This window comes from Meles meles, chromosome 1 (genome assembly GCF_922984935.1).
Source record: "Meles meles chromosome 1, mMelMel3.1 paternal haplotype, whole genome shotgun sequence".
Classification (NCBI taxonomy): domain Eukaryota; kingdom Metazoa; phylum Chordata; class Mammalia; order Carnivora; family Mustelidae; genus Meles; species Meles meles.
In genome coordinates this window covers 192282403-192309680 of record NC_060066.1, presented here as the reverse complement: position 1 = coordinate 192309680, position 27278 = coordinate 192282403, and the positions used below count along the sequence as shown (strand labels likewise).

General features: G+C 43.2%; 1 protein-coding gene and 1 non-coding gene across 5 annotated transcripts; both read right to left on the bottom strand.

Annotated features, from left to right (window-relative positions):
• Positions 1-72: 72 nt before the first annotated feature.
• RNF19B (ring finger protein 19B) lies at positions 73-20874 on the bottom strand. Of its 4 annotated transcripts, none has more exons than XM_046020580.1 (9): positions 20100-20872; positions 10788-10993; positions 9464-9608; positions 7438-7600; positions 6879-6993; positions 5699-5839; positions 4527-4734; positions 1685-1816; positions 73-894 (listed from the first exon to the last, which is right to left on the bottom strand). In XM_046020580.1, the coding sequence occupies exons 1-9, from the start codon at positions 20735-20737 to the stop codon at positions 432-434; spliced, it is 2211 nt and encodes a 736-aa protein (XP_045876536.1). In that variant the 5' UTR covers positions 20738-20872; the 3' UTR covers positions 73-431. The 4 variants fall into 4 exon arrangements, with proteins under 4 accessions (XP_045876536.1, XP_045876541.1, XP_045876548.1 ...); XM_046020585.1 differs by having other exon boundaries at positions 9464-9605; positions 20100-20871; XM_046020600.1 differs by having other exon boundaries at positions 810-944; positions 20100-20874.
• Positions 20875-25583: 4709 nt separating this feature from the next.
• LOC123928111 lies at positions 25584-25687 on the bottom strand. Its single transcript, XR_006815614.1, has one exon. It is a non-coding gene; the product is annotated as a U6 spliceosomal RNA (small nuclear RNA).
• Positions 25688-27278: the final 1591 nt, after the last annotated feature.

Below are 27278 nucleotides of genomic sequence, written 5' to 3'. Positions count from 1 at the left end.
TTAAAGACGTAAGTGGTCTATTCAAATACTTGGCTCTGTAGGACTATCCAAGCCAAGGAAAATGAGATTGAGTTGAATTACGACAGAAATCTTTATTAAAATGTGTCCTTCAGTAATATGTTAGCATACATACAATATACACACATACATCTGTACACTCTTTGACACACCTCACGGATTGCCACCATCAGTTTAACCAATAAATTAAAACTAAAAACAGGAGGGAGGGGGTAGGGGATAGGACTAAGGGCAAAAATCTCCATGTTTTTTTCTGGTAAGAAATTGCAAATTTCTCAGAATTTCCCTGGGGAAAACCTGTGACCAGAGAATCTTTGAAATAAAATACATAAATCCCCGCCTCCCCAAAAAAAGATTCCAAAAGATGCAGTTACAACAAGTGTGCTTCTCAGAACAGGAGCATTCATTCCACTTCATACTCTGGCTTCTGCACCTTCTGGCTTCAAGACAGTCTTCCCCTCGGCTGGGGCAGAGAGGTTCATATGGGCACTTGGGCTCGGTGCACCTTGGGCTCTGGGAGTTGAGGGGCAGGCTGCCGTATGGGAGCGAGGGGAGCCACACTCATCTGAGGTGATGTCTGGCACATCGTCTGACTGCGTATCAGAGCTCTCCAGGTCACTGCGGATGCTCTCAGGCTGGGCCAGGCTGATGTCCCAAGCTTTGCTGGCCATGCAGTCTTTCTGTTCACAGTTTTGGTGTTTGCAGGAGGGATCCTCTTCATTGCTGCCACTGCCGCCACGACCACTACCTTCTTCTTCATTCTCTGCCATCTGAGCGTGAACATGGAGCGAGTCCTCCGTGCTGCTTCCACTCACCAGCTGATAGTGGCTTGGTTTGGCTTCAATGTCCACTTGGATTTCCATATTGTTGCAGTCTCTGTGGAGACAAAATCCACTTTGCTGAGTCATGTATGGGTCATGCTATACCTGTGGGTACAAGCAGTTTGTGGGTTCAGGATTAGGAAGTCCAAAACATAGGTAAACTGTAAACTAAAGTTCACTTTTAGCAAAAATAAAAATTTAACCTCTCAAATAAGATGAAGAACTAGATTCCTTTAATGATTACGAACACACACACCTCTGCCAATTTCTTTACACAACCAAAAAAGAGCTTTCAAAATTCAACTAAGGGTTGGACCCTCACACTATCTTACTCAAAATACAAAAAGAGAAAGAAGATTCATAGTGTTTTACTACTGTGTCACAATTAGAAGAAACCAGAACCTCTCCAGAAGGGAGTGCTGCAATCACACCCTATCAGTTACACTAGCTTCTCAAAAATAGAGAGAACTAGGTGACAGGAGTCACAGCAGGCAAAGGGCGACATGAGAGCAAAAGCCACGGACCCACAGACATCAGTGAACAGCAACCTAGCTCAAGTTTCATGAGAATAATTATACAACAGCCAAAAAAGACCCAAAAAATAGGGGGAGGGAAGAAAAGGAAGAAAGAAAGAAACCCCTAAAAAATCAAGTGCTAACAAGAAGAATCAATCAAGAGATCCCAAACACTCCTACACCAAGAACCTGCCCAGCGAACTTGGGGCACACACTATATATCCCATCATATGGTACACACAGCCCTAACATGAGGCATTGAGCTTCTGAAGGCCTAGGACCCGACCACAAACTGTAACCTCTCCTGGGCATCTCTGACTGTGCACATACCTGTCCTGTGGGTTGTAGGAACTGATTATGGAACCGGCCATAGCACGAGTACTTGCGTTGTCACTAATTGCACCAAGACTGGCTGTGTCTTTGGGGAAAATTTCCTTTTGGACATCGGCTTGGACTTCTAACCTGTGTAAAGAGGGGACGTTCAAGTTAATACGAGACCTGGGTATTCTGAGACAGTCTGCTTCCTGGCATGCATCTCTTCTATTATTCTCTTGCAAATTGAGTGGATCTGATCTTCTCTAATTGTGAAATAGCTCAAATAGATGCCCACACAGTTTCTCTCTTGAATAGCTACTGAAATCGTCCCCTCCTTTCTATCCCCATTGCTACTACTTAACTTTAGGCGCTGAACATCTCCTTCCTGGAAAACTGCATTTGGGTTCTCTCTCCAGCAGCCCTAAGTCCAACTCCAACACCTTCTAGATCAGTGCCAATGTGGACAAAGCCCCGATCACTCTAACAGTCCTCTCTTGGCTCTCTACTGCCAACAGCCTCTCCTGGCTTCCTGATCTGCCTCCAAGCTCTCTCTCCAGTTCCACCTCTCACTACAGGTCTCAAATCATAATCACTCTGAATTCTTTCTTTCCTGACACACCTATATATGTTGTTTACCTCCATGACTTTGCACATGCTATTCCCTCTCTGTGGAGGTTTCTTTTCTCTATGTGACAAACTTATAATTCAGTCCTTAACGACAAAGGAAGTATCATCCCCCTCACTCTCCCAGCAAACCAGTCATTTCCTGTTAAATGCTCGCACAGCATCTACCTATTTATTAAATCGATTTATGCATCTCTCCCTCAATCATCTGTGAGCTCCAAAAAAAGGAGAGACCACATCTCATTCACACTTTACCCTCTGTGTCCTGCATACAGGAACTCAAAACACTTAGCAATCAAATTACCCCTAGGCTACAAGATTAAAGGACACAGAGGATCCGGCCTCCCACAAGAGCAGCAAACTTTCCCAATGGTGTCTCCGAAGCTGAGAACCCGTAACTATTTCCCTCTTTGGCTCTAACACCAGTTTGCTGCACACCTAAGTATTTCCTCTTAATAGGTTTCATAGTCAAACCCATCTGACTCATCCACTTCCTTTAAAAGGCTTTCACAGAACTGGAACAGCTGGACTGGCTAAGCTGCAGTCTCAGCAAGTCAGTCTCCAATTATGTCTGTCTGCTTATTTATAAGGGTGATGATTTTAAGAAAGCCCAGCAGTGAATTCTCTGGCATGTGGGGGCGGGATCCCCTAACAAGAAACGACCAGAGTTATGAGACACAGACAGGTCAGCAGCAGCCTTCAGCTGCACATTCAAGCAATCCCTGTCCTACAGCCTACACTTTCACTCCGCAACTCCAGCCTCAAGACACCCTTCAAGAATGTGCCATGGCCCCAGAAAGTGAGGCAGTGCAGTGCAATGCAAAGTGTGTTGAATCAGAGACCTGAGTTCTAGTTTCAGCTCTTCCACAGAATCTCAGAATTGGAAGAGGCTTTCACAAACACTATCACTTAAGTGCTTCCCAGATGCTAGCCTGTGCAACGACTCTGCTAGAATCACCTGGGGAACCTTTTCAAAACACAGATCCGTAGGTCCTACTCCAGGAGATTCAATTTATTAATTTTGGGATAAGACCATGAAATCTATTTTTAAGAGGCTCCCAGGTGACTGACAGGCACTCAGTTGTGGGATCCAGTCCATCTGTCATCTGTTGCTTGACTCCTTCTAATAGCCAAATGGCCATCTGGTCTTACTTTAAACACTTCCAAGGATAGGCAGCTCAGTATCTTCTAAAGTAATCCAACCCTTCTTTGGACTTTTATATAGATTTCTTATATTCTCTATAATAAAACAAAATTAAGTTTCCGTCTAGCTTCTGCCAAGTTGTCTTAATCTACCTCTTGGCATGAGTCAGAAGCCTTTCCTTCTGTTCAAAGTCCTTCAGATATCTGAAGGCAACAATTTCTCCTACTTCCCTACCTCGTTTTGCACTACCTGCAGGTCTCTCTTTATTCAGCTAACTGCTTCTCATATAACACATGCTATGCTCCTCTGAATATATTCTGGTTTATCTAACTGGTAAAATAACTGAGCAAGTTGTAACATTTTTAGTCATAAAACTTAAGAGTTTCTCTGGGGTGCCTGAGTGGCTCAGTGGGTTAAAGCCTCTGCTTTCGGCTCAGGTCATGATCCCAGGGTCCTGGGATCGAGCCCCACATTGGGCTCTCTGCTCCATGGAGAGCCTGCTTCCTCCTCTCTCTCCCTGCCTGCCTCTCTTGGCTACTTGTAGTCTCTGTCTGTCAAATAAATAAATAAAATCTTTAAAAGGAAACAAAAACAAAAACAGTTTCTCAACACAAATTCATAGAATTGATTTTCCTTATCTATCAAATGGGAATAAGAATAAGAAGGTAATAAGGATCACAGCACTAATAAGCCAACAAGATACAGTATAAATGCTGTTCAACTGAAAGTCAATGACAAGCCTAATGGGAAGCACAGCCTTGGGAATTCTACAAAAATGCATGCTTTCTCTTCCCGAAGCAGGCAACCTAACGTAGTAGAGGGAAGATCTTAAGTCAGGATTGCTCTTTATATGGAGCCACTATGGTGCAGTGTGCAAAGAAAGAACACTGAATGTTGTGTAAGTTTTGAGCCTATTTTCTCATTTTAAAATTAAAAACAAAAAACAACAAAAAAAAAACCAAACCACTGATGATTACATCAAAATGAGATGATATATGAGATGTGCCTAGCACAGAGAAATGGCTCAATACAGGTATGTTATATCTTATCATTCCAAATGGTTCTGTCAGAAATTATCTATTTGCTTACCTGCTATATTTTCCCTTGCCACTGGAAAGAATGCCACCACTCAGAGTGCCCCCTGAGAGGGCTGCAAAGCTGGCTGTTTCGCTGTATGGACCCTGCATAACACTAAGTCCATCTGTAGGGCTTCCGCTGGTGCTCAGTACACTAGTCAGGCCTTCAATGCTGCTTTCCCCAATGCTGGGATTCTTGAGGGCTCGCCAGGCATCAGCCACTAGGGATGGAACCAAACATTTCAATTCAAGATAAGACAACATCAAAATAGAGTCTATTATTTTCCTGTAATGATTCTTCAGAGTGGAGAATATTCATGCAGAAAAATACTCATTTACTCACTTAATGAACAGCTACTATATGCAGCTACCACATATCAGGTTAACAATATTAACATATTGTTAATATTTAATCTTTCCAATAACTACACAGTAACAGTCCTAATTTTAGAGGAGAAAACAAAAGCTTAGAACTAAATGACATGTCCAAGTCATGCCTGGTCCCATGAATCTACACTTTTGATTCCAAGTCCACTATTCTGTCCATTATACTGTAGATGCCATCTAATCAAACATGAAGATTTCAGAACATGTTTAGGTCATGTTAGGTGTTGATTCTAGTAGGGTGCTTCAAAAACCTGTGGGACTCTCTGTGTCCTAGCTTAGTTTATATGGTAAAGTGAAAACATCAAAGTGGAAGTTACAGGAACAGAAAAAGAAGCTGGAAGACTTGCTCCAGTTCCAGCTCTGCAGAAGCTCTTAAACCCATTTAACAGATGTTGAGACAAAAGCTTAAAGAAGTTCCCATTAAATGGGGATAATAATAGCCCCTGCCCTCCCTATTCAGAGAGCTATTGTAAAAACCAGTGAGGTAATAACTGTGTAAAGTCCTCTGAAAATTACAAAGTACTGTATAGATACAAGACTTTATTATAATCACTACTATTACCAGCATACTTGGAGTTACTTGGAATCCTACTAGTTTGTACCTGCCACACAGAGCCAAGTACCAGAGGAATTAACCTAATAACTCTGGAACAAAGAAATGAAAAGCTAAAAATACTTTACCCCCTACAAAGCTCATTATCCAAAGTAATCCAATGACAATCTTGCTGTAAAATGTGCTGAAATCTACTGAATTTTCTGCCCCATAAATTCAAAGGGAAATTAAAAACCTCCCTTTACCTGTGATTGGACCATCATCTTCATCAAACTCAATTTTCACCCCCTTTCCGTTTGCTGTGCTAACTCCACAGCCACCTCCACGACAGAGGGAAATGGGCACAACCCCATAGACATAAGCCAGCATAATGGGGACGCCAATACCTGGGGGAGGAGAAGGAAAGAAGTCAGCAGGTCACTGCCCTAAATTCTCCTTCCCAGCCTGAGCACAGACAAACCACTTTATAAAGGGCCAAAGAAAGACAGAAGATGGCTATCCCAAAGAGGCAGCTGGGTCTAACAGAATGATGACTAGACTTGGGAATTAGAAAAGGCCTGGATTAGAATCCTGGCTCCAATTTACTAGCTGTATAATCTCATGTATCTTCCCAGGATTGTCAATGATCAAAAGAGAAGGTATGTACAGTGCCCAGCACAGTGAGTATATGCTGCTTTCATTTTCCCTCTTCTACTCACTACTGACATGCTAATGCAAGAACCAATCAATACTCAAACGTTAAGTAAGGGATTCCTGGGGTTTAGGATCCCCCCAGAATGTTAATTCCAAAATCTTACTGCTGTGGAGGCAGAACGACTTAGCTGTTAAGAGCACAGGCTCTGAAGTCAGATTGCCTTGATTCATGTTCCAGCTAAGTGACCTTGAGCAAATTATAGCACCTTTCTATTACAACCGTACTGCTATGAGGATTAAATGAATTAATACATGCAAAACATTCAGAACTGCTCTTGGTACATGGAGAGCCTTAATAAATGTTAGTTATAATATTCTTATTCTAAAACAAACCCTCATGCCTTCCAAAATACTGTGAGACATTAAACAAATCAAAATAAAAGTAATTTTATTTTGTGGGTTCCCTAGCAAATAGGGAAGGAAGATAAAAGGTGAAAAGTAGGCCTTAAAATAATATTCTTTAATTTAGCACTTTCTCTGAGCCAGAGAGTTCTAAGCACTAATTTAGGACCGAAAGACCCTAAACTCTGACAATTTAGTGTGGCTGATAATCCTAATAATAGTGCCTAAAAGAGTTAGCCCTCAAGGTGGGTTTGGCATAAAATGTAGGAGCCTCCAAGGTGAAACATCTGGCCAGCCGGCTAAACTGCTATAGTCAGAAAGCTGGGGAGGTAGGGGGTGTGGTGGAGGAGAGGGCAGGAAGGAGAAGAGTCGCGGTCTGGGCTAGCTTACCCACACTAACTGCAGCAATAACTGGGGATGCAATGACTGACAAAGTCACTCCTCCTGTGATAGCCAGATTCCTCTTATGTTTGGAGGTTTTCCTTCCCTCATACCTGCTGTGAATCTAAGAATAAGAAAGAAAATCCAGGTCAGCAGGTTAAGATATCAATTTTTTTGCCAGGGTAGAAAAAGACAAGTGAATATTCTAACTATATTAAAATATATCCCCTACCCACCAAGAGGCTATCTTTCTCAAATTTTAACCTAACTCAGACCAGGATGACATAAACTAATACAGGAAAAGTTAATCCGAGGAGAGACAAAGTAACTCAGGGTTGTGAGGAGAGTATTTCACCTTTAAGTCACTGAGACAAACCAGGCCCAGGATGCTAATAAGAACTTTTAGATCTCTTGGGTTTATGAAAATCCATTTACGAAATTAAGGTTATTTTTATCTAAGAACCGCTGGTTTTCAGGAAGCTCTGAAATATAAACTCCTCCCTATTTCCTTCAAAACTATACCAACAAACCTGGGGATAGAACACCCACAGAACTCAGCATGTCTTACCTTCCTGCCAACATAAACAGGAATGCCGATGACCATGGCAGGAATGGCAATGCCAGCAATGAGGGAAATCCCCACTGGAGCACCAATCAGTGTTCCTAGCTGCCAAAGAATTTTCTTCTTACGGCTCCATGGCTTCTTGCCCCAGAATGTGCATCCAGAGGGGCTGCAGAGGACACATGCTCAAGTTAGTATCGATATTATAAATGCAGCTATTGTTACCAGAGGGCTTGATAAGGGCAAAAGCCTTCTTTTCCAATAAGAATGATTAACAGTTACAAGAGGTTATAGAAAATGAATATATTACATGAAAGGGAGAAAAAGACAAGGTCTGATTATTAGAGCTCTGGGCCCTTCACTTTTTGTTTGTAAAGCTAGGCCTCCAGGCTTGAAACCTCTTTTCCTTTCTCTGCTACTGAACTCTGTCTTCCCTAACCCAACAGTGATACAGCTTTTTAAAAGATTTTATTTATTTGAGGGGCACCCGGGTGGCTCAGTGGGTTAAGCCTCCGCCTTCAGCTCAGGTCATGATCTCAGGGTCCTGGGATCGAGTTCCGCATCGGGCTCTCTGCTCAGTAGGGAGCCTGCTTCCCCCTCCCTCTCTCTCTCTGCCTGCCTCTCTGCCTACTTGTGATCCCTCTCTCTCTGTCAAATAATTAAAAAAAAAAAAAATCTTTAAATTAAAAAAAAAGTAGCTGTCATGAGGTGCAGCCTGTGAAATTATAATTTTAAAAAATTTTATTTATTTGACTGAGACACAGCAAGAGAGGGAACACAGGCAGGGGAAGTGGGAGAGGAAGAAGCAGGCTTTCTGCTGTGCAGGGAACCCAATACGGGGCTCGATCCCAAGACCCTGAGATCATGACCTGAGCTGAAGGCAGAAGCTTAAAGACTGGAGCCACCCAGGCGTCCCTGATCCAGCTTCCTTGACTGATACATATACTACTTGGGATCCTGCACAACCTACACACCTGACATCTCATTCAAAAGTGCTATGCCCTGTAGCTAATGAACAGATCTGAATAGTTTTCTTGGCTTGTGTCCTATCCATATCCAATAGATAGTGTAAACCATGTTCCTGGGGAAGGATATAAAAACACTTTGTCACACCCTTTATGTCAGTTTCATTCTCTTTGAGTTTGGCTACTTTTATACTCCATCCTTATGTGTTCAACCATTTTTGCTCACTCCCTTTGTCCTGTCTTCTCTACTAGATAGGATAAGCAATTTTGAAAGAAAGGATCATGTCTTACACACCCGTGTCCCTGATAATCAGTGTAAGTATCTCACTGCTTGCTATATTGGAAATGAAAATGTTTCATCCACACAATGAATGTTGTTTGTAAATATTAACTCCTTCAGGACAATATTTCAATATTCACTCTGAATTCTTTGTAAAGTCATTACATGCAAAGAACTATAAAAGGTAACTCTAACCTTAATAAACTTAGGCAGCTTAGCAAAATTAGACATGCATATGAGGTAAAAGTAGTGATGTTTATAATGAAACATTTAAGAAATGCCAATACAGAAGAATGAGGCAGAAAAAGCTGGGGAAGACATCATAAATGAAATGGCATTTGAGTGGCCCCTGAAGGGTAAATAAGAACTGAACAGGTTGAGATAAAAGGGGGTTGCTGGGAGGGTGATGTGATCAGAAAGCATTCTGAGCAAATGGAAGAACATGAACAAGGAAGACAGCCAGAGGATACAGAGTGAATAGCAAGCCCAGGTTACTGGAATATAGCATGTATAAAAACACATGGAAAAAGCTAGAAAAGGACATTAGGGCCAGACTGTGGCAAAGCCATGCTCAGGAAATTGAACTCTATCTGGAAGGTAATAAAAGTAGTCCCTGGAAGTTGCTGGAACTGAAGAAAAATGTGGTTACAGGAGTGCTTCAGAAGAACTTTTTACAGCTTCCTTATACTGTAATGAGAGGACAGACAACTGTGTCCCTTTGACATCCTTTTCCCCAAATCATTAAAAGAACAAGACGATAAAGCAATGGACACATTTCCCATCTCACCTGAGGTAATGCAAGTCTGAGATCTCTTTCATACAAAGCCAACAGAATTCACAGCCACACACTGCACAGGTCATATGATTACAGCTTCCATCATTCATCTTGATAATGTAAGCACTGCATCGTGGGCATGGCTTGATGTCATCTGCTAAGGGGGGAAGGAAGATTGGGCAGAAAAATACCCCCAGTTAAACCTAATTTGATTTATTATTCCTAGGAATATATATACACAAAAAATGAGGAGATAGTCAAGAACTCTTGGCTGAGAATTCCATATTGTGCAATCTATTTCACTAGAAGGCTGACTATGTCTATACCTCAGGAATTTTCATAAAACGGATCCTTGTCTCATACTGAGCTGCCTATCCCTAAAACTGGCATCTTACACAGCACTTAAGCCACACTCTGAACAAGAAGGCTTCCCTAGAGACAAAGATGGTTCTAAGAAAAATAGAATTCCACTAGCCAATAGGCTGGCAGAACTCAAAGCAGAATTCTGCAGGAAGAATAGTCTGCAGCTTGAAATTGGCTTTAAGTTTTGAAAAAGTTTGGCTCAGGAAGTTAATTTCTTAGGCTCAGCAAGTATCATTGTGATGTGCTGTTAACACAACCCACAGACCCCTCCCATGATACGTTCAAATTCAAAACCTAAAAATAATTGGGTATGCTATGTAGCACACACCTAGTAATTTTCACAGCAAGCTAGGAACTATCCTATTAAAATGACAATTTAGGAGATTATGCTGTGCCAGGAAAAAGTGAATGGTAAAATCTTTCCTACCAGCCTCTCCCAAATGACATCAGTGAAATAAAATACATTTATAAAAGGCAATAAACCCACTGACATTTTTAAATGGGTTTACTCTGACTTGCCAAGGTTCCTCCTTTTAAGGTTAATCATTAATCCATACTAATATTATTTCCTTTCCTTAAATCTGTACCCTACTTCCAAAAGCAGTGATGCACTTAGAGCTAGGATAACAGTAGAGGTTTAATACTAATTGTCTTTCTACTCACAATGAAAGTTTTGAAAAAATCCTTCGCAAAAGGACCTAATTACTCTCCAACAGGAGACATATTATTAAAAAGGTAGAAACTACAGAATTCAATGTTGTTGCATTCCAATTTTATCAATTTATAGGTTGGAAAACCAACAGTTGTAAGAGAGAAGCTACGTATCAAATATAATATTGAATGTATTACCAAGTATTTTTGCTCTCTGATCCCAGGAAATACTTGATTATAGAGTAAAATAATCTCTCCCAGCTTTAGGTTCACATTATGAAATATCAAATAAAGAGAAAAATGAGACAATGCCAACTAATACCTGGTCCAGATTCTTGCCCGTAACTGAGACCTGAAGTGTGCTTGGTCCGTACTCGCAAAGTCTGTGCCCTCTGCTGACGGGCCATATCGCATGTCTGATTTGGATGCCATATTTGCTTGCAGTGGTAGCAGAACTCTGTCTGGCAGCCTTCCCTCTCACAGGTCAGCTTTGGGCAACTGGCACAGCCATAGGCAATAACAGCATAACTGGGTAAGGAAAAAGGAAGAGATATCAGTAAGGTAAGAATGATCGGAACAAGACAGACATCATTCATCAGTTTCAGTGGGGTAATACTGACACTCCTTACCACTACACATGATAGAGAGAAAAGAGTACACATATAACACATAACATAACCACACACAATCATGCCTAACAAACTGTAAAACATATTCCATGTGAGAAAGTAAATTTCTCCTTGAGATTCTAAAAACAAATCATTTACCTTCTGAAAAATAGGGGAAAATACTAGATTTAGCTAGAATCTAGCATGTATTCAGTCACAGTTTAAGCTACTTTAAAAGGAGTTTACAACAGCAAGTTTCACAAGTAGCAGGGTACAAAACTATAGCATTTTGATGGTTTGCTACATTTAGAGAGATTAGAATTTGATTACACTAAAGGACAGAAGATTTGTAAAACAAAAGTATGCGAAACTAAAATATACTTTTTCATTTTTAAGTTCCACAGTGAAGCTGGTCTGAGCACACACAGCCTGAGACAATAGCCACAGATGGATTCATGATCAATTCTCCCACTGAAAGCTCATTTTATCTTTCAATTTTTTCCCCCTTTTTAAAAAAGCTCAAATCTATACCTTGAAATATTTACTTCCTTGACAGGCTTCAGAAGCCAAGAATACCACTCACCCACCTTACTGATTAATACATGATAAGGCTATTATCTCCCTCCCCTTTCTTTTCTCTCCTGTCACATATTCTTAAAGATTTGCAACTCAGAATCCATCTGCGCCAACATCAACCGTTTCTTATAATTCACACTTATTTTCCAAGAATTATTCTCTCACAAAAAATCCGATATATTTACAACTAGCCCTTCTGGCTAGTTCTAAATATGTCAAGTAAGTGTTCAGATTATCCTAACAAGTGAACACTGAAGATTAAAAAAAAATTAAAAAGTAATTTAAAGAAACAAATAAGGGAAAATAGCAGCTGTGAAAGTTCAAACAAATTTTTAAATTAAAAAAAAAAAAGATTTTATTTATTTATTTATTTGTCAGGGAGAGAGAGAGAGCACAAGCAGGCAGAGTGGCAGGCAGAGGCAGAGAGAGAAGCAGGCTACCCGCCAAGCAAGGAGCCCGAGGCAGGACCAGATGCCAGGACTCTGGGATCATGACCTTAGCCGAAGGCAGCGGCCCAAGTGACTGAACCACCCAGGTGTCCCAAGTTCGAATAATTTTTAAACAGGTCAATGGTTGTAGGCTTAGGTGTTGCCATTGGGCTTTTTTGTCCCCTATTCCACTTTCTCCTCCAATAGCTAAAGACCACAAGCAACTTATAAAAAAAGGCTAACAACATTTTCTTGAATTTATTCTACTGTTTGTTTATTTGCATGTATATTAGATATTCATAACAGCAACACGATTTCTCGGGTTTATTATAGATTCTGCAAATTGATTTGAGAAAGACACTGAAAATATCGATGACATATCATTTATGTTATATAATACAGTCTGTACTAAAACTCTTCTCAGAAAGAGCAAAGTGAGAATAGGTCAATGTACGAATGCAAATGATTCATATCCTGTAGGAGTTCTGAGCAAATTTACCCAACCTAGCTGCAAAATAGCTACTATAGATAAACAATGTTTCTCCTAAAGAAAGTGACCTGCTTGCTATTTTGTGTTAAATGGGAAAGGTACTGGATGACCTCAGTACCTTTTAAGTCAACTGCTGATGATACAAATTACATACACAGGAAGACTTGCACATTTCCTGATTGATTCCTACCTCATCTGGTGGGAGTAAATATTTATTAACAGATTTTTTTTTTTTTTTTAAGAACACTTGACAAGATTGATAATGTCACTTTTGGGTGTGGAATTTGATTCCAAGCAAGTAAAATAATCCCAAATACTCATGAACCTGCAACAATCTATTACCATGACACATAATTACTCAGGGCACTGAGACTTGGCATTCCTGTTTTTGGGCACCTGGTCTGGGCTCCTTGCCCCTGACTCATACTGCGTGACACTGAGCTAATTTAAATCTCCAAGCCTCAACCTTTATCCCAAAAATGGAGGCATAGGTGTTTGCCACCTTTAAGTGTAACCATATTCTAAACTGCATTTGAGATCTTGCCCTGAAAGGTATGGTATAAAAATATAGCACATTTTAATCCTACTTTTGGCCTTTGCATAATCTACTCCTTCTACCTAGAATACTCCTTCCTTTCTTCTTGCCCTGGCAACAAATACTTACCCATTTAAGAACCAGCTCAAATGTCATCTTCCCTATAAAATCCACTTAAACTCTCCAGGTAGCTGGTTGCCTACTTTATGCCTTACGTACAATTACTTTATACTACTTATCACATTATACTGTAATTATCTGTCTTTATGTGTGCTTCCCCAACCAGACTAGACTCAAGGAAAAGTATCACCCATGTTTTAATCTTCAGGATCTAACATACTGATTCATGTTCAAATGAATGATAGAGACCCTCTCTATCTATTAGCTTTTTTATTTTCCCCAGGCCATTCTGACTCTTCTCCTGGGCCTACCCTAAAGCAACCTTTAAACCTTACTAATGTATCTACTGGTTTACTATGTGCCAGGGACTATAACTTAGACCTCAAATTTTGTCTAAAAATTTAGGAGCAAACTCCTAAATTCTGAATGGGGTACTCTTCCCCGGGTAGTTGAAAAAAATTCATCCTTGAGACCAAAACTGCCTTGGCAATCTTGTTCCTTCTTTTTCCTGTCCTACCCTGGAGCCTCTCTCTTACCCTGCTCTTAGCTTAACCAAGCATTCAGGTTTGCTAATTAAAAGCTAACTAAGTGGGGAGAAAGAAGCAGCAGCTAAAGAGAAGGAGATGGAAATTACATGCTGCTAAAAAAAAAACCCGATGTACCATTTTCCTTCCCCTTAAGTTTATATAAATTTATTAATTTTGTTAATTTTCTAAGTATTCAGAAATATCATAATATGTGACAGGCTGGACCACAGCATTAACTAACTTCAGCTCTGAAGAAAAAAAAATCCATTATGAATTTGATTATGCTTTCATGGACCCTAGTAGTTACAAATGTGTTCCTAAACAATGTTTGAACTTTCTAGCTCCCTGCCACATAACTTCATTTACAAACGGACCCCGAACACATGTAAGGGTAGTAGAAATACACAATTGCAAGAGACTAATATCTGGTCTACTTACTCCCCACTCCAATTCAAGTTCCAACTTCAGAAGGTTATCTATCATTATGTAACTCTTTAACTTAAAATCCTTCAACAAAAAAGAAAAAAAAGTCCTTCAAACCTAAACTTCTTTGCATGGCTTAGATAAGTCTATCAACTGGAGTCCAGTCTACCTTTTCAGACTGATACCTAGTTACTTTCCAGATCATGGTCTCCATATTGTGTATCAAGAGATGGATCCAAACTAGATTCTAGACTTACTACTATATTTTTATACCTCTATGCAACTGCAAGTACAACTGCAACTGCACTTGCTCAAAACACTCTGGATGAAGATGCTTTTCTTCTCTACTTGCATCATTGTTTGCCTGGTATGAATGCCTACTTACATTCTTCAAGGCTCAGATCAAATATTACCTCCTCTGTGAAATCTTTGACACCATCATGTAAAATCTTTTAACTACCCTCTAAGAGTATTTGTGTTTTCTTCAATATGTATTATATTGCATTTATAATTGTTATCTATATCTATCTATTTAATCTCTTCTAACACGCCAAACTCCCTGTCAAGAGGACCATGTCTAAGTCCTTTTTGTAAGACCCAATATTCACTTAAGGTACAACACTACTTAATTCTCAAAAGTGTCTACTGAATGATCGTCTGCCTGTCCTCTTCTTGCCCTCCACCCTTATTATCTGTTTCTCTTTCAAAAAGTGTGCTGTTCATTTTCTCTATCTACCTCATCAAAATTCAACTATCCCATTCTTCTGGGATCTAAATGAAAAATTTTGTTCACAGAATTGTAGAAAAAGGGACGCCTGGGTGACTCAGTTGGTTAAACATCTGCCTTCGGCTTGGATCATGATCCCAGGGTCCTGGAATTGAGTCCCACATGGGGCTCCTTGCTCAGCGGGGAGCCTGCTTCTCGCTCTGCCTGTTCTGCCAGCAGCTCTCTCTCTCTCTGACAAATGAATAAATAAATAAATAATCTTTAAAAAAAAGGCTTGTAGAAAAAGTTGGAATATGGATAACCTAGGCTAACGGAACTCTCAATCTATTCAGAGCACAAGATTCACTGTTACATAAGGACACTAACAGAAGCTAGTGCAACTATACAGACTGACTGTTAAAGGAGTTTAGAAAACTGTGTGTAATAGAAAACTGTAATAGTCTGGGAAAGTGTCAGTGTAAGATGCCACAGAAAAAAACAAAAACATGTTTCCTGTTGATTTAAGTTTGGAAGATTTGAAGATTTACACTGTATATTAGCATTAGCAAAATTTACTATAGTGTATATTAGCATGTTTAAAGCATCCAAAAAGCTCAGAAATAAATTTTGTTCAATCCAATACTTCCCAAGCTTATTTGATCACAAAATGTTTTCCTTTCCAGGATTACCAAAATATACACTGGAAAATATCGATGTAAGTGGGAATAAAAAAAATCAGACAAAAGAAGATGGTAGGAGATGGTAGAAGACTGTAAAGCGGTTTAAATTATAAGGGTAGATCATATAAATCGTCAGTTCTTAAAGACATAAGAAGTCATTTTATAGGCAGGTATGAACAGTTTGAAGCAGGGGAGTGATATAAAATGTTCCACTTTAGAATGATACACTGGCAAGTATGGGAAATTGTATGGAGCTGGATGCAGATGGGCAGGTGCAGGGATGGGGATAGAGTGAAGAGTTGTGAAATAGAAGGTACAAAGCCAAATTAAGAGGTGTCTAGATCACATATATCTCAATTTTTAAAATGTCATACCAGAGAGAAAGAAAGAGAGAGAGAATGTAGGAAGGCTTCAGAGGGGGAAAAACCTCCTTTTTCACTGACTGAGAAATTTATCTTGCTCAAGGAGCTATTCCTTCATAAGTGTGCTAGAGATGAACTGAAGCTTCCTGTTCACAGGATGGTCCAGTCCAGTTGTCCAGGAAGGCCAAAAGCTGATACTACCTGTTTGGGTCAGGTAGGAGGGGGACTGCAGGAGAAAGAGCCAGCAAAGAGAGGCTGGAGTGGTGGACTTGCACAAAGAATTGAGGTCAAGACAGCTTTATCTCCTATTCATCTGCACAAAAGATCTGCCCCTGCACACCAAGAAATTTTCTGTTGCCTCCTTTGTTCATCCTTCATAGAGATTCTGAAAGTGTTTAAAGATTGTTAAGAGGGTACTTAAGAGGAAAACATTATATATTTACATGATGTGGGGGTTTCTGAGAAGACTCATGCTTAAGCAGAGACTCTAAGGGGTATCAACCGCACCATTTATTAGCTGTGAGACATTGAAGCCCACGCTGTAACTTCTCTGAACTGGTTTCTCCTTTATAAAACAGGTTTACTACCAACATCCACCTGTATAAACTAAAATTATTCTTTTTTTTTTTAAAGATTTTATTTATTTATTTGACAGACAGAGATCCCAAGTAGGCAGGGAGGCAGGCAGAGAGAGGAGGAAGCAGGCTCCCCGCTGAGCAGAGAGTCCGATGCGGGGCTCAAAGCCCAGAACCCTGGGATCATGACCTGAGCCGAAGGCAGAAGCTTTACCCCACCGAGCCACCCAGGCGCCCCTAAAATTATTCTCGAATGACCTTACAATCTGAAGATTACAAAGAACTACAAAAATATCAGTAATTTGTATTTTGAGTTAATTTTATCTCATTTGAAAGTACATTTTAAATATATTTGGTAAGGGGCGCCTGGGTGGCTCAGTCATTAAGTGGCTGCCTTTGGCTCAGGTCATGATCCCGGGGTTCTGGGATTGAGCCCTGCCATCCTGCTCCCTGCTCAGCAGGAAGCCTACTTCTCCCTCTCCCATTCCCCCTGCTTGTGTTCCCTCCCTCTCTGTGTCTCTCTCTGTTAAATAAATAAAATCTTAAAAACAATATACATATATATACTTGGTAATATTGCACTTAATAATATTAAACACTAATGTAAATGCTGCCCCACTGAAATTGGTTCTTTTTATGAATAAAATAAGATCATATTCAAGTATGGGAAAAAAATTCAAGACCCTGCTTACAAATATTTTGTAAACAAATAATCTTTTAATATATAGTGTTCTCATCGTAATCACAGTGAAACTAATGGCCAGAGAACTCTGTAAGACCACTTACATGCCTCCTTCACCCTGCCAAATACAATTCTTCTTTTTTTAAAAAATATTTATTTGAGAGAAAGAGAGAGAGAGAAGGAGCATGAGCACAGGTAGGGCAGAGGAAGAAGGCGGCTCCCCACTGAGCAGGGAGCCCCACCCTGCCAAATATATACACATACACACAGAGCAAAGGGAGTTCTTGATAAATTTGGCTGTAAGAACTTCATCGGCAAGTAAAGAAAAGATGGTCAGGTACAACAAGAAGAGAGAACTAGGGATTTACACTTACTGCTCATCCATGATTTTTACCAGACACAGAAGAATAGGACACTTTGACTAAAACAAAACAAAACAAAACAAGCTGTTTTTCTCCCAGCATTAAAGAGAGGTGGCAAAACCATTGGCCACATCCCTAGGGAACTCAGATACCTGTGTGGAAAGTGACAGAATTTTAAAGTTATTCCCTATTTACCTAACACCTCCAAATGCAGACCTCAAAACACTTTGCGAACAATTAAGCTTCTCAAGTCAGGAAAGGATAAAGCCTATTTCCGATAAGAAAAATAAAGTAGATAAGAGGCTGTTCACAAAAAGTATCAGAAAAGAAACTAGATTTTGGATCCATGGCTCTCTTAAAGTTGTCCTTAGGCCACATTTGACAAAATGATACAAACAGCAGTATCACCAATAATGCCAACAAATGCATGCTTTTTAAAAAGAAAAGGTTGAGAGTAAAGACTATTGGCCTTGGTTGGAGTTAAGACCAGTTTTTCAAGCCTGGTTCCACCACCCACTAGCTACATGACCCTGAACAGTCAATTTATTTAAATTTCAATTTTCTCATCTGTAAAACGAAATCAAATCTATCTTACAATGTTGTAAGGTTTAAATTAAATTATGTATGCTTGGTACATGGATACTTGGATGCCAGCTTGTTTTTTTTCCAGACTGCACCTTCTCTAAACCCACATATAACACATTAAAAAATACATAAAATTTGTATAATGCTTTTAACTAATAAAAAAAAACCCTCTAGATGATACTAAGCCAATACTTGGCTACAATAAGAAATGGCCTTAATTCTTCATTAACTTTAGTAATGGTTTATGTTGTCACCACAAAGATGATAAATTAATATTGTTGTGAGCAAAGACAGTCATTGACTTTAGAGAAATAAAAACAAAAAGGGAGCTTTTCCAGAAAGATAATCAGCAATGCCACATTTCTCAGCCAAAATTCAAGGAAAGACATCTCAAAAAGGGGTTAATATACTATTCCAAAATTAACCATGCCGTGTTTCAAGTAAATATTTCTTTGGTTCAGAAAATAGACCAATAGTATCTATAAAACCTGTCATATACATACATTAGCCTCCTAGTTAGTGAGATCACCAGGCCACCAGATATAAGAACCTACGAGGTTGTTTCCAACACTTATTAATTGAAAGTGAAAGTGATCTACCCTAGACAAACACCATACCTTTGACCACAACACTTCAAAGTAATTTAGAAACCCCATCTCAGGGAGGTTAAATAACACCCCATTTCTAAACAAGTCTGGCAGAATAGAAAGACAGAAGTTAATTCTTCTTACTCTCCCAGACACTCTTAAAACAGCTTCTTTTGAAAGGGACAAATAGTAGCATCATGGAAATCTTAAAACAGGCTTGGTGTACAGGCGACAATTAAAAGCCCTTAACTCCTTTGAAGCATAGGCCCATGCAGCTTTTTTACTGGCATTGCATTCACACACTGCAAGGAGTCCCTAGCATCTTTCTGTCCCCAAAACATAACACACAAGAATAAAATGATCTGCCCAAGGTCACAGAACTGGTAAACTGCACAGTCTCTCCCTCCCACCCCCGAACTTCCAGTCACTCAGATAAGCTCTTCCCTGCAGCATGCAGCCATTCATGGGATGTACTGACAGTAACAATTTTTCTTTAAGTGGTGGGAGGGTGGTCTCCACTGAGTACTTTAGATAGTAAAATCTGGCGGTATTTTGTCTCTGCACATACTGCATATTCTCTCACTGGCCTTAAAAATTCAGGATACACAGTGCCTTTAAAAGACTGTTGTCAAGAACAAGATCAGAGGGGGTGGGTAACACATTTTCTCCTACCGTGTCAGCGTCTGGGCATCCTTCTTCTCAGTGCCCCGTTGCTTCTCTGGACAAAGAAAGGGTCCGTCCACTCCTCACCCTGCCCAAGGCAGCAGTGTAAGAACCACACGGGCCTCCCAACAGCTTGGCACAGAAGGCACACAATGGCCAGGGTGCCCCAGAGCTGCCGGTGAGCTGTCCTTTCCCCCTAGTGATATTTCCATCACCTCCATCCCAACTTTCAGCAGCTGTGGTCAGGAAGAACACACCTTCTCCCGCAATGCTGCTGAAGTCCGCCCCTGGCCAAAGGGACACACCCCTCCGAATGCTGTGAGCCCCTCAGAATATTCTCATCCTTTCCTTTCCCAGTTAATCCCCTCCCCGCCCTCATTAAGACATGGCCCCTACCTCTGGACAGAGGGGCGTGCACCCCACCTAAAAGCCTCTCCCTGCCTCCTGACTTGATGGACAGCTCCTTTCCCCTCACCGAGGCTCAGCCCGGGGGGCAGGGCGGGTGGCGGGTGCCTTCCCCCGCTCGTCTGGGCTTGCGGACTGTGACCGCTTACCAACCCACCGCAGCTGCCGCCTTCTCCTCCCTCCCGTAGTTCAGCCCTCTCCTCTCCCTCGGTGCTGGGACACACACACGCACACGCTGCCCCGAGGACCGCTTCTCCCGGTGGGGGTCCGGTTCCCCTCCGCCGCAGCCCCAGCCCCGGCGGCCACGCCCCCGCGCTCACCCGCAGTCGGGGGCCGGGCACCAGCGGCAGTCAGGGTCTGAGGCCAGGTAGCGGCGCAGCATGAACTCCTCGTACTTGTGCATAAGCGGCGGGTCGGCGAGCAGCAGGCGGATGTCGTGCGGGTTGAGTCGCTCGCTGCACTCTGGGCAGCTGATGGGCACCCGGCTCTCGCTGATCTCCAGGCGCAGGTAGTGGCGGAGGCAGTCCCGGCACGAGCGGTGCGGACAGCTGAGGAGGCGCGGAGCCCGCTCCGGCGGCAGCCGCACCAGGCAGAGCGGGCACTCCACCTCCTCCGGGCCCGGGCCGCCGCCCTCCGCCGCCTCCTCATCCTCGAACCCGGGCCCGGCCTCCGCCGCGGCCTCCGCCTCCGCCTCGGCAGCCGGCTCGGTGGGCAGCGCCTCGGGCGGCGGGGCCTGGGCCGCGACCGGGACCGGGGCGGGCGGCAGCGGCGGCGGCGCGGCCGGGGGCGGCGGCTCGGCCTGCGGCTTGGCCCGGGCGCGGCGGCCGCGGGCCGAGGCGGAGAAGACACTATGGAAGGTGAGGCGCCGGCGCCGGCCGCCGCTGCGGCACTTGGGGTCGGGCGCGGCCGCGTGTAGAGATGTAGAGCGCGGCGATTCGGAGTCCTTCTCAGAGCCCATGGCCCCCAGAGGCCGAGGAGCGAGGGGCGCCCAGCGCCGCCACAGCTCCCGCCTCAGCGCCCCCTCAACCGGCGCCGCGACGGCCGCCGCCTCAGCCGCCCTCCCCGAGATAGAAGACGAGCGGCCGCGTCGAAGTGGTTATAAAGCCTCCGCCCCGCGCGCCGCTGCCCACTGCGCAGGCGCTTCTCTGAGACACCTCACAACCCGCACCGCCCCCCACCCCGCCGCGCGGAGGGGGCGGTGTTGGGCGGGGCCGAGAGGGGTGGGGCCGGGCTGCTGGGGCGGAGCTCCGCCTCCTCCCGGTCATGGGGTTTCAGGGCAGCCATCTTGAGCAGGCACCAACTCAACTGCTCTTCTTGGCGTCCTCTTGGAGTTCCGTCACCCTGACGGTCTTCATCCCCAGGGTGGAGTTTTTGGTTTGCCTTTCCCCGTGGACAGGCTGATTGCCCCTTACAGTAAATGATGCTGAGGTTACTTCATCTGTAAAACATAGGCAAGGACAGATCACATGGTGATTCCCAACTGGTCCACTTTCCAACACTTCCTTTTGTTAAATTAACAGCATTAGTTAATAAAGAATAGAGTCATTCATTAAGCATCTACAAAGTGAAAGCATTACTAGGTAAGACAAACAGGGTCCTCTATCAGCAAGGGATTTACAGAATAAAGCCCGAATTCCTTAATCTAGCATTCAGTGCTTTCTCTGAACTAATAAACCGTATTGCCAGGCCCACCTCCCACTCTATCCTCCTGTCGGCTAGGTTATTTACAATTTGTGGAAGGAGGCCTAGCGCTTTTTTTCCCCTGGAAGTGTCTTCCTTATGCTCTGAGCAGGCTTCCTGATGGGAGGCAAACATGCGACAACAACAGCAACAGGAATGGTCCATTAGGGTTGGGTTCAGTTGCACATAACTAAAGAAAAAAAAAAAACTTACAATAGAAATTTATTTTCTTCTTTCCCCTCCCTCCCTTTTTCCCTCCCTCCCTTCCTTCCTCTTTCTCTCTCCCTCTCTCTTTCTTTCTTGATTTTATATAACAAAAAGAGAGCACAAGCAAGGGGAGTGGATGTGGAGCTCAATCCCAGGGCCCTGGGATCGTGACCCCAGCCAAAGGCAGATGCTTAACTGACTGAGCCACCCAGGCGCCCAGGGATTTATCTCTCTTCACAAAAAAGGAGGTAGGAAGTCCAGGGCTGCTCTGGTACACTCAGCGCTTGGTTTCCAATCTTCAGGTCACCTCATATGTTCCACCTTTGGAAGCAGGGAGGAGAAAGGGGAGAAAGTGCACCCTCTCTTTTTAAGAGAGGGCCTTGGAAGTCCCACACATTTTGCTTACATCTCATTGGCCAAGGCATAGTCCCATGGCTATACTGAGAAATGTAGTCTTTTAATTCGACACAAAGTACCCAGCTAAAAATAGGGGCTCTGTGATTAATAGAGAATGGTAGAGTGGATACTGAAAGGTACCAGATGTCTTTCTCATGGGTGGCATGGAAAACCACAAGAAAGTTCCTCAGGAATAAGCTCTGAGAAACTTCAAACTTTTGAGGTAAAACAGTGAAAGAGGAGACAGCAAAGGAAACTGAGAAGCAGGGGCTGTGAGAGAAGAAACACCAGGCAGGTGTGATGTCACAGATGGCAAGATAACATGTTTCCAGGGGGAGTGGTCAATTGTGACAAAGGCTGCTGAGAAATCAGGAAAGAATAGAGGAGTGACCACTGGATTTGGCAAAACCATAGGAGGGGTAATGTTTTTCCTCAAATAGGGAGGTTTGATACTTGATGGCTAAAACAATTAATTTCTATATATTGGTCAGAATAAGCTAGGCTTTTTTGAAGTAACAAACAACCCAAATAGCTCAATGGCTTTACATAACAATGGTCTATTTTTTCCTCACTCAAGAAACGCGGGATATGGGTTCAAGGCACTTTCCAAGATACATATCCTCTACTCCACTGGGTAACTTAGAGATCCAGGCTCTTCCATCCTCGCCTCCACAACTTCCACATAAGGCTTCCAGGATTGTCTCAGTAAGGGAAAGATTGTTGGAGGGTTGTGCACTGGCAATTAAATATTCCTGGAAATGGCACTCATTACTTTTGTTCAGACTATTAATTGGAACTTGTCATATGAGCTGAATCTAACTGCAAGGAAGGGAGGCTAGGAATTGTAGGGGGGAACCATGGACTAGTTAGTAAGCAATATTATGAAAGCCACAGTTCCCTGTAGTTATGTTTTACTCTGTCCTTAGTGCCAAATGTCCTGATCAGCTGCAGTGCCCCCTTCAAGAAGGTGTGTGCCCGTGGTGGGGACGAAGGTTGCGGGAGAGGGCTGCCTTGTTCCTTGGGTCAGATTGTGTTGAAGGAGATAGGGATCCCCTGATTCCAGGCAGACCCAGATAGCTTTTAGGTGACTCTCTCCGCACAGCTGTCAGAATCCACGCTTGCTGAAAAGCTCAATACACTGAATGTTTGCTTGTCTTGGCATTGGCACCCAAACAAACTGCCTCAGCTCTAAGCTGCCACCATCCGTGTTTGGCAGAGAGCTGACCTCTCATAAATGCCATTGAACTTTGCAATGGCCCCATTTCTACTGGGGTTTCTTCCCTCCTGGATCCATCACCCTTGAGTTGAGGGACTAAAGCAATTCCTCCCACGTTTTTTTTTTCTCTGTGTCCCCACTTGGTTGAAACTGAGTAGTGACTCAGGGAGATGGCATGAGAGAAAGAAGGGCTCTTACTCATCTATTCATCCGTTCAGTAAACATTTAGGATACTTTGTGCGAGGCTGTCAGACACAAGGGTCATGGAGAGGAACACTGGAGCCTGATGACTGTTACAGACAAGAATGTGGGTCATTGGGATACTGGTTGACAAAGACATGTACAAAAAGGAAGGTATGTACAGAAGAAGGCATGGCAAGACTTGTGGTCGGGGCTGGCTTTCCAAGGAAGAGCTCTTTGAGCTTGGGCTCCATGGATGAGTAGGAGTTGACATTTGTAAGTAGGGGAAAGGGCAGAGGGAGCCTGGAGGAGAGGTCAGGAGGAGACACAGGATTGGTCTGAGGAAGTGTGGGCAGCGGAGCTTGACAGGAGTAGAGAATGTCTGCAAGGATGTGAGAGAGAAGAGAGAATGGAAAGTTTCTGTGTTAGGACTCCATCAGATGCAAGGAAAAGAAGCCCAAAGTGAACTGGCCTATGCCAAAAAAGGCCATTTTTTGGCTCATGCAACCCTTTGAGACAAGTACTATAGCAACTGGGCCCAAGGACCAACCCTGTCCAGGGAGCCACCTGCCTTCCTCCAACTTTCAACTTTGCTTGTCTGCCTGGCAGCTCTTCCTCCTCCTTCTCCTCCTTCTTCTTTGAATTGTGGTCAAGTGTACATTATATAAAATACCACTGTAACCAATTTTAAGTGTGCGATTCAGTGACATTAAGTATATTCACATTGTTTGTGCAACTTCTCGCACCATCCATCTCCAGAACTTTTTTAATCTCTCAGATTGAAACCCTGTACCTAGGAAACAATAGCCGTCTCTTCTCCCTACCTCGGTTCTTCAGGCCACTTGCCTATCCAGGCTGGAACTGTGCCCAACAGCTATCCCCAGCTCACGTCTCCTGGCTTCCTAACCAGAGAGATGAGAAATTCTCTTCCTTTTGTTCCAAATCCTCCAAATCCTTCAGGAGGATTCTGATTGACCAGGCTTGGTCACATGGTCACTCACAGCCTTGATCGGGGGCATGGGGTGCCCAAACTGATGGTCCCTACCTGGACTATATGGTGGGACCAGGGGAGGAGCAATTCTTGTGTTTTCAGAAGAAGGGAGGGGCCAAACATGACCAAGTGAAATATGAACCATTCACCAGAGGTAGGTTGGGGCCAGATCATTAGAAGCCTTGAACACCAGGCTGAGGACCTCAGCTTTTATTCTGTTAGGTAGCAGGGCACTGTGGGAACATTTTGATCAAGGAAAGCAATATATACAAGAAGTTGGTCTGCAAAATCTGCTCTTTCTTTATTTGAGGCTTTATTTTTTTTAAAGTATTTTTAAAAAAGATTTTATTTATTCATTTGACAGACAGAGATCACAAGTAGGCAGAGAAGCAGGCAGAGAGAGAGGAAGGGAAGCAGGCTCCCCACTGAGCAGAGAGCCTGATGTGGGGCTCGATCCCAGGACCCTGGGACCATGACCTGAGCTGAAGGCAGAGGCTTTAACCCACTGAGCCACCCAGGCTCCCCAAAGCTCTATTTTTGAGCTTTCTCTTGCCTTTCAAGGTTGTTCTGAAAGCTAATTTTAATCAGATGTCACCTGAATACTGACTGGGCCCCAGCTCCTTCCCCTGGCCTCAGAAGTGACCTCTACCTCTTATGACCCCTACTCTTTCCCTCTGGATCAAGACTGGTGAATGCCACAAGTCCAATGTGGGTCATCTTCTGTCTCCGGGTTTCCTGGCCCTCCCTTCTCCCTACCTGCTGCAGTGAATGGCCTCCCCATTCAGCTGGAAGTTCTCCTGCCCCTGGTCTGTCCTCCAACCCCCGCATCCAAGTCCACTTTACCTCTAAAGTGCTTATAGAACTTTACCTGGCTACAGGCCTCATTATTTCTCTTGTGTGGACTTTGGCCCCAGCCCCTCAATTGGCCTCTTTTGCGAAGCCACCAGCTTGTGTCAATCCCTTCTACAGTTCCCACTGCCAGTCCTATCTCCTGCCATGCTTCTTAAAATAGAGCTGTTTGGCTCTTTTTTTTTTTTTTTTAAAGTAATCTCTGTACCCAATGTGGGGCTCAAATTCATGACCCCGAGATCAAAAATCACATGCTCTACCAACTGAGCCAGCCAGGCACTCCTTAAAAATATGGTACACTTCACAAATTTCCATGTCATCCTTGCATAGGGACCATGCTAATCTTCGCTGTATCGTTCCATTTTTAGTGTAGGTGCCACAGCGAGCACCATTTGGCCTTCTTGATCTAAACATGTTCCAAATTACCAAGTTTTGTCTCCTTTGCAAATGCTGGTCCCTCTGCCTGTTATGCTTTCCCTATCTCTCTTCACTTGGTGTAATCTCTTGCATATTTCCAGGCTCATTTCCATGGTCACGGCCACCGTTCCTCCAAATCAGCCCCGCCACCCTCTCACCTTTGTGTCTCCCTGGCACAGTGGGGATAACTCTAGTGTCACACCTATTACTAGGATTACCACATAATTTATGGTGCAAACGCAGGGCACTTCTGAGAATGAAAGGGAAAGCTAAGATTAATTGCCCTAGTTCAATAGGTGTCAGCTGGTCTGTTCCAGGCAAAGTAGGAGGCAAGGTCACCCACCTACACACAGCATTGTTGTAAAACCTGCCACTTAGTGTTTTCATTTATTTTGTTCATATCGCTCACCTCTTTTAGACATTACTGTTATCTCCCATTTTTAAGATAAAAAGTTGGAGCCTCAGAGAGAGAAGAGACTTGTGGTTACACAGCCAGAAGGCAAGGCTGGCCTGGAAAGCCAGATCATTCGAGTCTAAACCCTGGACTCTTCTGACTCTGGAAGTCATTATATGCTACCACACCTGACCCCTCCAATGCGAGTCTTATTGTCTAGGTTGGTCATGTGCGGGTCCCTCCAGATGAAGGGGGAAGGTAGAAACGGTGTCTTGTTCATCTTGTGCACCAGCCCTGCTCAGAGGCTAGCCTAGAAGGCCTCAGTGCATGTTTATTAACATGCATAGATAATTTCTTTTCTTTTCTTTCTTTTTTTTTTTTAAGATTTTATTGACAGACAAAGATCACAAGTAGGTAGAGAGGTTGGCGGAAGTGGGGGGTGGGGGGTGGGGGGAGAGGAGGCAGACTCCCTGCTGAGCAGAGAGCCCCGTGAGGGGCTCAATCCCAGGACTCCAGGGTCATGTCCTGGGCCGAAAGCAGAGGCTTTAACCCACTGAGCCACTGAGCCATCGAACCACTCAGGCACCCCGATTATTTCTTGAGGGTAAAATTGTATGTCTCATCTTAAAATCTGTGTCCGCCTCCACACTTAGTATCTAGCACAGAACTAGCCATGCATCTATTCATTTAATAAAATTTTACCAAGCACCTACTCTCTGCTGGTCCTGTGTTGGTGATACAATGATGAGCAAAAAGACGAGGTCCTTGTTCTCATGGAGCCTACGGTACAAAAAGATCACAAACGTATCGGCACAAATTGGGATAAATACTAAGAGAAAATACTGGATATTGAGGTTTAAGAAATATTTTGGAGGTAAATTTAATAGGTTTCAGTCATAGATTTGATGGGGGACAGCAAGATGTACATGGCTATCAGGTTTTTGCTTAAAACAGATATGGGGACACAAAGAAGAAACAGTGTGGGGGAGAAACTGGCTAGTTTAGAAGCGTGGCGCTTGAGGTGTCTGTGGGATTTTTATTTGAATCTTCCCCACGTCCAGCCTATTAACTGATTTCCCCAAAGCTGCAAAATCGTGGCAAGTAACAGAAACCTGCCTCAGCCAGTCCTAACAAAGCTGGCCTTCAGGTAGCACACACACACAGTAGGA

Excerpts from the sequence above, each read along its gene's own strand:
- RNF19B (XM_046020580.1), bottom strand. The coding sequence starts at position 20,737 with ATGGGCTCTGAGAAGGACTCCGAATCGCCGCGCTCTACATCTCTACAC. Across the intron at positions 1,817-4,526 it reads GGCAAGGGAAAATATAGCAG|GTTAGAAGTCCAAGCCGATG; the intron begins GTAAGCAAATAG and ends CTCTTTACACAG. Across the intron at positions 895-1,684 it reads TCCTACAACCCACAGGACAG|AGACTGCAACAATATGGAAA; the intron begins GTATGTGCACAG and ends TTGTCTCCACAG.